Below are 15,388 nucleotides of genomic sequence, written 5' to 3' on the forward strand. Positions count from 1 at the left end.
TAATCCCTTAACTTTTTTTTAAAATATATTTTATTGATTTTTTAGAGAGAGGAAGAGAGAGTTAGAAACATTGATGAGAGAGAAACATAGATCAGCTGCCTCTTGCACACCCCCTACTGGGGATGTGCCCACAACCAAGGTACATGCCCTTGACCGGAATCGAACCTGGGACCCTTGAGTCCACAGGCCGACGCTCTAGCCACTGAGCCAAACCAGTTTTGGCGTCCCTTAACTTTTTTATATAAAGAATACTATATATCTTTATTAAATTTTAACATAAGCAGACTGTAAGAAACAGTGGCACCTATTTTATTTTATTTCTTTTTATTGATTTCAGAGAGGAAGGAAGAAGGTGAGAGAGATAGAAACATCAGTGATGAGAGAGAGTCATTTATCAGCTGCCTCCTGTATGCCACACACTGAGGATGGAGCCTGAAACCTGGGCATGTGCCCTGACCGGGAATCGAACCGTGAGCTCCTGGTTCATAGGTCAACACTCAACCACTGAGCCACGCCGGCCAGGCAGTGGCACCTATTTTAAAGAACACTATAACATCTTCAGACAGAAGTCATATAGTTGAGTGCATTTATACAATATTTAATGTTTCTTTTATTGTTTTACCCTAAGTTAAAATCCTTTAGCATCCCATTCATTAAGATATAAGTAGGGTCAGGCAATAACCTTTGCATTTTCTTCCCATCTCTCTTTCTTGGTCTTCTTTGTAATCTCCTTCCTATCTGCCTGTCTCTTAAATGTTTTAAAATGAAGCATTCTTGCTTTAAATTATACAAGCAACACATACTTGTTAAACAGTTCAAGCAATAGAGCAGTGTATAACAACACTAGAGGCCCAGTGCATGATTGAATCATGCACGTGTAGGGTCCCCTACACGCTTTCGCTTTCCATCGTGGGGGAGCTGGGTGCCTGTCCGCTGGTGCACCAGGCCTTTTAGAAGCCTCCGGCTCGGCAGAGGCTTCCGAAAGGCCTGGTGCCAGAACGGACAGGCACCCAGCTCCCACGCTTTTGATGGTCCGCGGCGCGACGTGAGCTCACTGCCCCAGAGGCCCCTTCTGTTACGCAGCACAGCCATGGCGCAGATGCTCAGCGTCCCGCTGGCCCAATCCGCTACCCCGGCCACCCTGAGTCCCGCCCCCTGCGCCTCCCGTTGGCCCAATCGTGGGCGTAGCGGAGTGATGGTAATTTACATATTACCATTTTATTAGGTAGGATGTCCTACAAAAAATAAGTACACAGTTATGCACACATATTTGGTCTTCTCTATCACCTCTGTGCATGAGCTGTCACTCTATATACTATGCTCCAGCTTGATTTTTGATTTAACACCATAAGCGTCCTCTTCCAGGTTTTCTTTCCTCTCTCTGCTCTCTCTGAATGGTGTTATGCCACTTGTAGTTTAGTCATCTTCCATGCTCATTTTCAAATATTCCCAGCCCTGGTCTGCTTCTGGGACCCAGCTCATCTATCATTGTCTACTTGGATACCTTATGGGCACTAATACCCAACTCTTCCTGAATACTCTTCCTCTTCCTGACTCCATCTCAGGAGCAGCAATATCATTCATCCCATTTTCCAAGCTAAGGAGTTGGCATCATCTTCAGTTCTCTTTCTCAATTCAACCATATCCTGTCAACCACCAGGCCTATTGTTTCTACCTCTTTAATATCTTTTAAATCAGTTTTCTCCCTGGTAACACCTCTGTAATGCCAATCACCACTTGATTAGGGTGCTCTCATGATCTAACTGCCCTCTCTCCTTTCACTTTCCCTCTTCACCTTCTAATCTCTTTGCCTCACAGGCCCAGATGATTTTTCTCCAGTGTAAATCTAAACGTGCCTTGTAATAGTCAGTGACTTGCCGTTGTCTTCGGAATAAAGCCCACACTTTTTAAGACTTTCGGGGTTCATATGATCTGGCCTGCGCCCTGTGCCTGGCCTGCCTTGTTGGTCATCATCCCCAGCTCTGTTTGATTCTAACCCCAAACACAGTCCGTCATTTGAGTTCCTTGAACATGCCATGTTCTCACTGCACATGCTTGCCTTGGAACTGAGTTTGGCATCATTCCTATATGTTCCCAGAGCATCTTGTCAAGTCTCGACTCCCTTCTCAGCCAAATGGCCTGTCAAGCTTATTAAAGAAGCTAGTGACTTATTTCAACTTTTGAAAAGATTACTATAATTTTAAGAATCAGAAGTGCCAATTTCTGTGATTTTTAATATAAATTAAATATGTATGTACTGGTATATTTTAAATCATCTCCCCTTAAATACCATTTACTGTAGAGCATTATCTTCCCAGTTCAGGGATACTTCTACAAACTGAGTTTGGCATCATTCCTGTATGTTTCCAGAGCATCTCACACTTAGCTTTCTCCTGTTGTAACACTGGTCATACTATACTGTAACTGCCTGTGTTTGGCCTGTGTCACACCCTCCTCCCCGCACCCCAGTAGCACCACCATCATTGCCACGACTAGACTGTGAGCTCCCTGAGGGCAGGAACTAGGAAGAGCATAGAATGTAGCACCCAATAGGGACCACATGTTTGAGTGATGAATGAAGGTAGTCAGAAATCCATAGAACTGAAGGGGTGGCCTGTTCCAGAATCCCCAGTTATAATCGTTACATCAGAAGCTCCACACACCTTGAGGGATCAGGCTGGTTCAAAGCTGAGGGTAAACACTTTTCAGGGTCTGGGCATGGCATTTTGGGATACCAGGGCTTTAGGGAGTAGAGCAAAGTGATCATGACCAGAATCTGCCTTCTGCTTTCCTACAATCTTTGTTCTGTTTGGGACCTTCTGTAGACTTAGCGACACATTACAATTGGAGTGAGTGGGAGACTTGGAGGCTTGTACAAGTCTTGAGTCTTCAGTGGGGCAGAAGTAGAAATGTGAGAATTCTTGGAGTGAGGTAGAGGGAGATAGATTTTGCATAGTCACAACACCCAGGGCGGCTAATCTTGCCTCTCTCACAGCTGGTTAATTCTTCCACTCCCCACCTGCCTCCATCCCCAAGTTTGTGCAAGCTCATTAAAGGAAGACCTTCCTTTCTTTGTGAATCTCTCTTATTGCAGAGTCTCTGTATCCTTTATCCAAATGCTATAAAGGGAAAAAAATAAATACCATTAAGAACCCACATGCCTCATGACTCTCTTTTATACTTTATTATGTGCTCTGTTGATTGTACACTTGAATACCACCCACCCCAGCTGTTACATTTTGTTAAATGTAACTGTGTTCATGCTGATTTTCATAGGATTCTTCTCAGCTCTATAGTGATAAAGTTAATTTGTATATTGGGACCCAGCAAATGGAGGCTGCCCCAGTGGCCCAGCCCACATCACCAATCTAAACTAGTCAGCCCACACTTATTGGAAATACCTGTCAAGGCAATTTAACCAATCACAATCCTCCAGCTCAGCTTTAGCTGGTTTACCTTCCCCTGGAGACTAGGACCCGCTAGCTTTAAAAGGAAATCCCTGACCCCCAGCCAATCATGCCCTGCTTCCATGTTACCACTTCTAAATAAAACTCGCTCTTGCCTAACATTCTTCGGGAAGAGTGCCTTACTGCTTGTGTGGGCCTGAACGCCCCCAATCCATGGATTGTTTTCCCTTGAATAATGGACATCAAATTCATCACTGAATTGTTTAGTTTTGTTATTTGACCATTTGGCACTGAGATGGGACACAGAGACAGCTGCTGAGGATTCTGGGACTGTTCCTCGATGCAGGTGAAGGTGCCCTTGGAGCCTTTTGGTTCACTGCCTCTTGGGCCGCCCTCCGGGATCTCCGGTAAGTTTCTCTTGGATGGAGCTCCGCTTATTTTTCATTCTGAGCTCTTTGAGTTTGTTTGTTCCGATATTTCCAGGTGGAAAACTGGGTGTGAGAGACTCTAGAAATCCTAGAATCCCTCCACTCGGGAAGAGCACTGTACTTCCCCCAATCCATGGATTGTATTCCCTTGAATAAGGGGCATCAGACTCATTACTAAATTTGTAGTTTTGTTATGTGACAGTAGTAAACTTGAGATGTTGAAACATAGTGCAAAGGACTCTGAATTTGGGTTTTAAGGTTTGGACTTAGGATCTGAGTTCTCTGGCTCACTCAAGTGATACAGAGTGACTCCCTATTTTATGTAATTTGAATTAAATATTGAATATAAAGTAATAAGATTCGCATGCAAACTATTTGAATTATTGAAGTTCCCCCAAATTTATCAATATTTGCATAATTCCTAAGCCCTTTGGGTATACTGAGTAATAAGGTGTGTTTATTTTATTGAAACATTTCCTCTTTAGCTAGTGAACAGAAATCCCCAATTTCTTCGGTCATGAGAAAAGTCTTAAATTACACAAATCTCAGTCAGATTTTGCAGGGTCTTCAGGAGGGCATCTCTTGCATAAAAGACAGTTTGGCCTCGGTAAGTCACCTGTCTTGTCTGCACTTGTTTATCACCACTGGGAAAACTGGTAAAGAGTGAAACCCACCTCATAGTTTTAGATGAAGAAATACAGGTGTTTTGTTTGTTTGTTTGGGTTTTTTTTAAGTGCCTAGTTTAGTGGCTGGTGTTGATCAGGCAGTCAGTGAATGTTATTTGATTTGGAAAGTGGATAAGATAGACAACATAATTTGAATGTCTGTTTCCTACTAGGAATGCTCACAACTATAAGCAGTAAACTGGGGGATATCTCTGTATCACAGATAAGGAAGGATCAGAGGAGATCCTGCTTTGTGGATTTTGAACCAATACTAGTCTTTCTCCATGATATATTTTATTTCTGTGTTGAAATGGTGACTAAGGTTGGTAGACATTCTTAAAAAAAAATAGGTCTGAAGAAACAGTTCTCTCGGTCTCCTGTTTCATAAAAGGCCAAAATATTTTAAATACAGGCATTACTCGTTATATTGTTCTTATTAGCTCTATTGCACTTCACAGATGTTATATTTTTTTTTTTGCAAATTGAAGGCAGGACCATTCACCAGCTAAAAGGTTACAAGTTGCTTTTTGCAGTGGTCTGAAACTGAACCCACAATATTTCAGACACAATTTTTTAAAATATTTTTTTATTGATTTCAGAGAGGGATAGGAAGAGAGAGAGAGAGATAAAAACATCAGTGATGAGAGAAATCATTGATTGGCTGCTTCCTGCACACCACCCCACTGGGGATCGAGCCCGCAACCCAGGTATGTGCCCTTGACCGGAATCAAACCTGGGACCCTGCAGTCCGCAGGCTGACGCTCTATCCACGGAGCCAAACCAGCTAGGGCCACACAATTTTAAAGGGAAATTTAAATCAGCTCATCCAGGTCCTCCTTTCTTCCAATTATTAAGTGAATGTGATAATCCAATAGTTCTTTTAATCAGGAGTAGAGGCCTTTAAAATTCCCAAATTCAAAAGGACTTGAAGCCACTTTTACAGACAAATGCAGGTCTAAGGTGAAAAGCGTTTGTCTGTAACAAACACCCTATCTATTCCTAGGGTGATCTAGGAATAGATAGATTTATAAAACTTTTCCTTGTTTAATCTAAGCGCTGAATACCTATGATTTTCTAAACTATGGAGATAGCAGCAGTATTAATCATGTAGTAATTAGAGCTCTTGGGGAGAACATGCTCTCATAAATACAAGGTACTGTTATTAGCAGTGGAGTGATTAGTTATTAAACCATTTAATTAAAAATTTAAGCCAGCAGTTAAAGAAAACATTTTATCAGTTTTGGAATAGAATGGACACAGATAAAACCTCAAGGCGAGAAGATGAAAAAAGTTAATGTTTTGGTTGACCACATTTTGGAAGCAAGATTTAGAGGATGCATTTGTCCTTGAGGCCCAAGGGTAACATTATGACTTGGGCAAGCTAGAGAAGATGGGCAAGGACTGGGATTAGGATGAAACATTTTCTTTCTCTGGGTCTTGCTTTTGTACGAAATGGGGAACCTGTAAGGGCCTGAAAGTAGGGGCCGTGCTGTTGGATCAAAACTAGTTTCTCTCAGGTTCTACAAGAGTCAGCTGAACTCATTGAAATCCTAACAAGGACAAAATGTATTTCACAGTTTCTGCTTAGGGGCAGTTAATTTCTCCTTACCTCAGCTGGGGTTTTGAGCCTCTCAACATAGGCAGCTTCTCTCCTAGCCTCCGCATATGAATCAGAAAATAACCTAAATAACATTTGTTTTATGGACAGTTTTCTCATGAAATATCTCAGAGCTTAGTCAATTTGATTGTCCCTGCATGCAGCAGAGAAGCAACAAATCAATGAGGCTGGACTTGGGGGGAGCTGAGTCAAAGGGAGAGGAGGACGGCTGGGAGCAGGTGCCCATCCAGACTGCACCTGGCCACGTGGCAGGAGGACAGCCTGGAGGAGAAGGTTTTGGCTTCTCCTTTCCCCATTCCCCTTGGTCAACTTGGATCTGCCCATTTGTTGCATTAACACAGAAGTAAGCAAGTTAGAGTCTTTTCCTCTTACACTTTAGTCTTTGGAAAACACTAGATTTTAAAAGTTCTTTGGGGGCAGGAATGTGTCATTCACTATATAACCCCCTTAACTATGAACATCCTTGGTATGTGGTAGATGGTTTCTTTGTAAGTATAAGTATCTTAAGTATTTCAAGATAAACACTCTGTTTTAATGTTCTAGAATTTCTGTGCTGCGTGTTACAGCAGATTCCGAACAAAGGTGTAATGAAGCTTAAATGGGCAAAGGTAATCCGATCTTTTCTTTATATCTTGTCCAGATGTTATCACCTGGGGTGGGAGGTGGGGAGAATGTTAACTCGCAATCATCCACAAGTACCTTATGTACCATAAGGACTTTCTTTGGCAGTCCTCGTTAACCTTGTCACTGGTCAGGTGGTAGAGTCCAACTGGAATAGAGATGGGAGCTCACCAAGAGGGTGAGTCCTGCTTTCTCGTGTGTCTGGCTAAGTCTCTCTTATAGAACCAGATAAATATGGTGGAGCATTATGGTTCTCATTTTGTATTTTTCCTTTTATATCCTTATGAATAAGTGGTAACTGGCAACACAACACCTTGAAGGCTGCTGTTCTATTAATTTAATAATTATGGTATTCCCTTACTGTTTGCCTTCCTTCTTTGGGGGAAAGCATACAATTATTTAAAAAAAACTGGGGCAAATAAGGATTGTGGTTCACTACCCTATTTTCTCTGAGGTTACTGAGTCTCCCATATTAGAATCTTGAAGTTGCTTTTTCTTGTGTGTTTCCTTGATAAGACTTTTTTTGTGTCACTCACAGTACCATGCTCTCTGTTAGGCATGCTAAGTAGTTCCTTGATGCGAACACACACATCTTTTACATTTCTCATAGCTGACTACATCTTAAAATTGATGGAGACATTTAATATAGCATTTCCCTCCCAAAAAGCTGTTATTTAATCAAACTAAAGGTCACTTTTACAATTTATAGTATCTTAGAATACAGGAAAGGTAGTGGTGTTTTAGTTATCTGTAGCTGTGTAACAAATAACAAAATTAAAAAAAAACACTTTAAAAAGTAATAATTTATTACCTCTTACGGTTTCTGTGAATCAGGAATTCTCTTAGGGACAATAGGGAGGTCTTGTCTCTGTTCCATGCTGTCTGGAGCCTCAGCTGGAAGATTTGTAGCCTCCAAGTTAGAATCATTTGAAGGCTGACCCCCAGGTGAGCTTTGCTGGGGCTATTAGTTGACATAGGACTATTCCATGAAGAGACAATTGACTACACTGAAAATATTTATTCTTTTTCTTATGAACAAAAGAACTGTCAAACTCATAGGGGCTTTGGAAGGATGAAACCATTTGGCATTTTCTGAGATGGGCTGAACTTGGGCTCTGATCTCAGGGAGGTTTGGAGATCAGCACTTAGGAGGCTGACCTGATATTTTTTTTCAGTGGAATGGGCAGCATTACGGCTAAGCCTATTTTTGCATCAGGGTCTACTCTAAGCATGTCAGACTCAAAGGCTAACACGGGCCAAATAAACAAGGTTTAAGTTTATGTGGGCCACAAAAAAACCAAAAGCTTTAATTTTCATAGAAATGTAGGTGTATTTCGATAGAGACATGCTGAATACAAAGGGCTGAAATAAATGAGTAATCATTAACATCAAGTAATAGAACATTTTAATAAAGATTAATATTTTTTCTTGAACACTAACTTACCAGACACTGAATAACTGCACAAATTAATAAGCGTAACGCAAATAAACCTATTTTTCTTGTTCTCTGACAGCGAAATATTTCCTGTTGTGCGCACCAAACAAGTCAGTCCAAGACTAAAGATGTGGCAATTGGCTGCTAAAATATTCGCTGCTGGTCTTAGTGGAGAGAAATGGTGCTCCTGCGTGTAAGGCGCGTAAGGGAAATGAATGCAGCACGATTTTAGTAATCAGTCATTAGTGAATGTTGTAGTTTGTTATTAATAATTATGTATAACAGGATATTGTAAAAAAGTTATGGAATTTTTATTAAAATGTTTCTTACGTACTGTTATATTGGCTGGGCTGCAAAAATACTCATTGTGAGCCACATGCGGCCCGCAAGTTTGACATGCTTATTCTACTCTATTGATTGGTATTCAGGATGACTCATACCAAACTCCTTACTACTTCTTCCCCACCTCTCCATGCCATGTCTAAGTTTTAAATTGTAGGTGGGCAGAAGAGGCATTGCTGACAATGCCATTTATTTCCTCCTTTTGAATCAGGGCCTTGCTTGTCAGCTGTCCGCAAATACCCCTTATCCACCCAGGCCAGAGAATGTTCTGTTTCTGCAATGCTTTGAGATCTCAGCCTTGAGCAGATTGGGCAGCACTTTCTCTAAAATAAATTGTAAAATCCAGAGAAGTCCAGGAGTTTGTGGCCTCTTACCCTTCTAAACCCTTTGTGGGTTCAAAGGATTAGATAAAATATTGTTCTTGAAAATAAAGAAAAACAAAAGCAAACAAACTGCCCAAAAGGGTAAAGTTTTAATAAAATGGTAATTTTTTCTTAAAACATTTTGGAGATCAAAAGGGTCATTTCTTTAGGCTTTCATGTATTGAGGCTTCTAAATGTGATGTTTAAAATAATATCATTATTTGTATAGAAACCTGAAATAAGCATTCCACCACAAAAATAGGTTTGCTTTTGCTGAACTCATTCTTAATACTGTTGCAGAATATTGTGCTTCAAGGGGATTTTTATAAAAGGAATATTATCATCAAGAGCTCCCATTGACTGTATGCCTCCAGTTGGTAGGCACTGAAAGTGGTTGAATAAGGTCTTGTTTAACGACCTTGTGAGCTTGGAGCATCATCCCCGTTTTACAGACAAGGAAACTGAGTTCTATTTAGCAAGTAGCAAGCAGAACTTATTTCACTTAAACTATTGTTTGGGGCAATGTGGCCAGTATTTGGGTAGCTGTAGAAATTTTCACAGCAGCTACAAAGTCTAGGGAGCTAGTGTCTACTAATGGAACCCTTTCATGTGAAATGTCCTCTTGCCTGAAGCTAGGGCTTTAGAAAAATGGAATTAAAGAAAGGATCTTGGCAGGCCTACCTCATTGCTTTTTCTCAGCTCTGCTCCCCAAACCCCCGTTTTAGCCCTCTTATAGGAAGGCAAATAGAATTTTGTTGTAGAAGCTTGTGATGACTACTTGGAAAATAGCTCCACCAAATTATTCTAGTATTTCAGAAAATGACTTCTGAGATACCTGACATACTGGCACGAGTACTGACTCACCCACAACCCTAATAGAGCTTGGCCTATAGTGCCCCACAGTATACTGCACTGTCAGACCCAGATTCATGGTGTCACTTGAATATTTTGACTGCAAAATTATAGCCATCAGATTCTGAATTTCTCACTGATTTTGGCTTTATTATTTCATTTATTAGGTAAAGAGAGGCTACTTTATCCTAGGGAAATTTGTCAGAGGTTGGACATGGCTCAAAGACTATAGTGGTTCACCTGCTGAACATATACAAACTTTTCTTTTTTGGTTTGTGTGTCCTTGTGTTGAATCCTGATTCATGTTAGCTTGGGTGTCTTTATGATATTCTCTAGAGAATTTAGCATTATGGTTTCTTTCCTAAATTAGTAGATTGCAAAATAGAAGGACCAATGTAGCAATTTCTTTGGATGCAGTGTAGCTAATGGCAATAGTGTGTGTGTGTGTGTGTGTGTGTGTGTGTGTGTGTGTGTGTGTGTGTGTGAACATTCATACATATGTTTTGTTTTTGCAAAAATGATCATATCCTATAAATACTATTCTATAAATTATATTTTCAGACTTATTGATTAAATATGCTTTTAAAATGTCATTTTAATGTGGTGTGACTAGATCTTTTGAAATGAGACTATTTTATTATATTTTTCTTCTGTTATCTTGCAGCAACTTGCTGATAGAAAGAGGCTTTTTAAATTTGAGGTCACTCACTAACCCCCCCGCCCCCACTACAATTTGGTAGCATGTGTTGTGTATTGCTGCTCCGCTGCCCGGAGACCTACACCAGCCTAGGAACGCTGTGAAACCGATGGCTGCTGAGAGCTCATCTACTTCTGCTGTTTCTTCCTACAGGAGACAGAGCATGCAGCCCCCAGCCCGTCGGAGTGTCGGGGGAGAGCAGGAACGCCAGCTCATGAGAGTCCACAAAACCACACATTCAGAGGCCAGGAAACAGTGTGGCTTCAACCAAGGTGGGCCCTTTGGTGTCAGAAGTTCCCCTGTGCCTGGGTTGCTTCCTGTATGCTTGCCACCCCCACAGTCGAACCTAGGCTCCCTGACTTTTGTTGGCAATTTCTTATGGTCTGTAAAAGCTGCTTAGGGGGGCTAGGAGTATCCTGATTCTGAGTTTAAGGGAAATGTAAATAACCTACTTTCTCTGCCTTCGGTTTGAAGATTACCAGCCTTAAGGCTCAGAGGGGAGTGGAGCTAGTCCTGCCCTTGGAGAGAAACAATGATTCGGCTTGCCTCTGTGATAATGACAGAGATGACAGTATAGATGGCAAGCCAATTGCTTTTCACATGTTACATCTTATAGTCTTCACCACTTACTCATAGCCCCATTTCACGGAGGAGGAGCCTGAGGCTGGCAAATTAAGGTATTGGCCTGATGTTGCACAAGTGAAAAAAGCTGAACCAAAATGTGAACCGACAGATGGTCTAATTATGGCATAGCAGGTGTGGCTTCTGTGCTGATCCGAGTGGTGTCCGTAGGCACAGTACTTCTGCTAGACCTGCTGGAGACAGCCATGGGTTGAGGGCAAGGACGTGGGTAGAAAGCTGTCTACAGCAAGGTTGGCACCACATTCTGATGGGAGCCTAGCATTGCAGCTGTCTATGGAACGTCTCTTCTGGAAATAAACAGAAGAAAGAATTCAACCACTAGTTGTGTCAGCTGTCTTTGTAGGATCTTGTGTACGGTGTAATCATAGCCCTGACTCAGTGGAAAGGGAGTTCTGTGCTTCTGAGCATGACCTTTAGAAATTTTTTTTCTAAGGTTTCAAAGTCTAAATGAATCAACAATAACAGAGAAGATTGTGCAATGTGATTGTGCTTTTAAATATCCAGCATACTAAATTTAGAATCATAGAACCCCAAAGAGTTAGAGGGGGGCCCCAAGTAAGATGATCCAGTATCCAGTTGGATTCACAGGCACCTTTCATCACCCTCTTCACAAGTTGCCATCTCTTGTCTGTTTATTCTTACTTGACCTCAGGCCAGGTAAGACTCAACCTTGTCATTTTTCCACTGATGAGGACATTCTCTGTCCTATTTAAGGCATTATTGCAATAGAGATGTTTGGGGCTGACTAGGACCAGTTTAGGCAGTAATCCTGTCTCCCTCCGCCTCCCCCACCGCCCCCCGCCCAGACTGGTGACTGTCTCTCTCAGCCTGAATAAGGCCAACTATATTCACATACATATTTCAAAAAAGTTAAAAAAAAATAATAAAAGGCAAAAAAATCCACTAAATAATTTTTATTTATGTATAGAATTATGATAGCCCTTTGGAGTGGATATTCCACAGAAGCTGATGGGGGAAAATAGTATTAGCAATTAACCTTCTCAAATATGCTTGATTTTTAGTAAACTTAAAATTACTTTAGCCCTGGCTGGTGTTGCTAAGTGGTTAAAGCATTGGCCTGCTCACCAAAGGGTTGAAGGTTTGATTTCCTGGTCAAGGGCACATACCTGGGTTGCAGGTTCAATCCCTGCCCTGGTTATGGCAAGTCTGGGAGGCAGCCAATCTATGTTTCTCTCTGACATTCATGTTTCTCTCTCTCTCTCTCCCTCCCCATCCCTTCCACTCTCTTTAAAAATAAAAGGAAAAAGTATCCTCTGGTGAGGATAAATAACAACAACAAAAGTTAATGAAAAAAAACCCCACACTTTATATTCCATATACAGTGAGGGAGGTAAATAGTGATATTACTGTTATCACTCTTACAGAGGGCAAGTCAGATATTTAATAGGATTAAGTGATAGGTATCATTCACATATGAGAAGTAACACTAAGAGTATTGAATTAAGACCCCCAGATAAGGAAACACAGAGGGAAGTAACTCTTACTTTGAGGGTAGGGAATTAAGTTTTATTCACATTCGCAAACATGTGTGGCACCTTTCTTCAGAAAAAAATAGATGCACACACACACAATAGTTTTGTGTAAAATTTAGGAGGTTACAGAGCTCCGCCACATGCCAGGGAAAGGAACCAGATATAAGGTTATCGGGCAGCCTTCCTCATTAAGTCTGGCTTGTCTTCCCAACAGATTGGCTACTTCTTGCAAAGACAGATCTGGTCTCTCTTCCTCTATACCTAAGTAAACGTCCACAAGACCTTAAAGACCTTGTTCTCTTGTCTGCTTTTTCCTCTTTAGCTTCCATGCGGTACTTTCACAGGGTCTAGCTGTATTCCAGGAATTCCGTGCCCCAGGTTTGGCAATCCCAAGGTCTGGGGTCAAGTTGCAGATCAGGAGCCTTTTTGGGCTAGTAGATTTGGTATTTAAACTGGGCTGGTAACCTTCAAACTAAAGTTACTTGTCACAATCATGGTGGTATCACCGGGGACATTCTAATGGTACTTAAAAACATCTCAAAATATGACAGGGATTGTGAAACTTGATGAACTGGTGAAATGAGATCTGAGGCTAAAAACAACTTTGAGTCAGGTAGCTCACATTCCTGATAACCTTCGTCTTCCGTTTTACGTCAGCATATGGTCAGGTTCAGACATATCATGCCCAATAAGATCTTGATAGAAACATGATACTGTAACAGGACACATAAGACTTAGGCCTGGCTCAGAGTGAGGAAAGAAGCCCGGCTAAATCTCAGCAGGTGTAAAATGCCACCTTCTTGAAGATGGGGAGTGAATGTTACTAGCAATAAACAATTTGAGAAAGGGAAGAAACATCTTTCTGTAGGGAGGAGCAGTCAGGGGCGTGACAAATGTCTCGTGTCATTAAAGTGAGACTTAAAGGAGTCATTTTCAGAAAATGATCCATTCGTGTAGAAGTGAGATTTTGGAACCGATTGTGCTATGGTGTGGGCATTGATCTTTCCATGCCTGCCAAGGAGAAATAGCTTCATATCTTCTTAGAGCCTTTGTATTTTAAGCTCTTTCTAGCACAAGGAGCCTTTATCTCTGACTGGATGAGCTTCAGGGAGGACTGTGAATATTTTTGCCAAAGTTTGAGAGTGTGTGTGTACTATATTGGTTTTCAGAAGCTACTGTAACAAAATAAGCACAAACCTGCGGCTTAAAACAACACACATGTATATTACAGTTTTATAGGATAGACATCCAACATGGGTCTCACTGGACTGAAAACTCAAGGGGTCAGCCGGCCTGCATTCTTCCTGCAGGCGCTAGGGGAGAATTAGACCATTTCTTTGCCTTTTCCAGTTCCTAAAGGCTGCCTACATTTCTTGGTTCATGGATTCTTCTCCATTTTTAGAAGCTAGAAACATAGTATCTCTCTGAGTATGCCTGGGAAAGATTTTCCGATTTTAATGACTCATGTGATTGGGCCGACTCAGATAATCCATGATAATCTCCCCATCTCGAGGTCCGTACTTAACCATATCCATAAAACTACTTTTAAAAAAGTCCTTACCCGAGGATATTTTCCCCCCAATGATTTCTAGAGAGAGTGGAAGGGAGAGGGAGGGGCAGAGAGAGAGAGAAACATGCCTTCCCGCATGTGCCCCTCCGGGGCTGGAAACCTGCAACTGAGGTACGTGCTCTTGACTAGAAATCAAACCCGAGACCCTTCAGTCTGTAGATTGATGCTCTTAACTACTGGGCAAAACTGACCAGAGCTGTAAAACTTCTTTTGTCATGTAAGGTAATGTAGGAAGAGGGCAAGGGATGAGGACATGGAAATCTTTGGGGGACCATTATGCTACCTACTGTTTTACTCTTTCAGGGAAAAACTCTTAAAAGTATTTATCAGAATCTCCTATGGTATTCATGATCCCCAAAAAGGTTTGGAACGACTGTCTGAATCTCTCCTCCTCCAAGTCTGCTTCCTATTCTGAATTCCAACAGAGCCATCCTCACATGTCAGTGTGGCCCCCTCTGTCCTCTTTCTTTTCATCCCTCCTACTTGCCATTCCCTTCTCATCCCTACGTTACCTTTCTTGGCAGTACAGTGCCCCACCTCAGAGGTCTCAAATTTGGTGTCCTGTCGGTATATCTAGGGTGGAAATACCTGTATATTTGGCTTGTAAAGTATTTTAACATCAGGTTTTACAGATCTTTGGCATTCTTTTGAAAAATCTGAAGATGGGATGACCCAGAGCCTCCATTCCTACAAAGCAACAATTAGCTGAAGCTGAGAAACTGAACTCTATTTTTTCACAATTTCCACCCATATCTCCCCATTCCTTTATGCTCTTTGACTGAGCTCCTACAGGTATTTGATTTATAATGCCTACTTCAATAGGCATTATATTCCCAGCAACTGCTCATCCTGGGGACTCGAGCTGATTGGAGCTAACCCCCAATAAGGTGGTGGCTGATACTGTCTTCATGCCTCCTTTCCCAAGATGGTGTGTGTATATTTTAACTTGGATTTTCAGGGCATCTTAGTGGAGAGGCTGCATATTGCATTCCTGGCATGCTCCTCAGTTCCTGGAGTTTCTCAAAACATGTAAAATTATAGAATGGCATTTAGTGAGAACAAGAGTGAAACCTTATTAATCATTTAATACAACCTTCTCATTTTCTAGTTTGACACCCATTGTGGCTGTCATTTGCTGAAGCCCTCACTCCCTTTGTATAGAACCAAGACAAGCACCATCACTCTGTTCAGAGCAGCCACTTAATGAATATGTAGCAGTTTGATTGATTTTTATAGCTAAAGCCAGTGCCAATACT

The 15,388-nt window shown here is 41.5% G+C and overlaps 1 protein-coding gene across 10 annotated transcripts in view; it reads left to right on the forward strand.

Moving 5' to 3' along the window:
- The window catches only part of FAM13C (family with sequence similarity 13 member C), a 277,891-nt gene that overhangs the window by 191,756 nt on the left and 70,747 nt on the right, over positions 1-15,388 (forward strand). For 8 of the 10 annotated variants that reach the window (XR_013814709.1, XM_079793129.1, XM_079793128.1 and 5 more), the window contains one exon: positions 10,581-10,699. Coding sequence is in view for 9 of the 10 variants with exons in the window: in XM_079793129.1 (XP_079649255.1) it covers positions 10,581-10,699 (119 nt within the window). In the remaining variant the exon portion in view is untranslated. Of the gene's footprint in view, positions 1-6,661; positions 6,727-10,580; positions 10,700-15,388 lie in introns of all 10 variants that reach the window. The other 2 variants (XM_079793131.1, XM_079793125.1) reach the window with 1 other exon arrangement.

The sequence above is a fragment of the Cnephaeus nilssonii genome, assembly GCF_951640355.1.
Source record: "Cnephaeus nilssonii genome assembly, chromosome: 16".
Lineage (NCBI taxonomy): Eukaryota > Metazoa > Chordata > Mammalia > Chiroptera > Vespertilionidae > Cnephaeus > Cnephaeus nilssonii.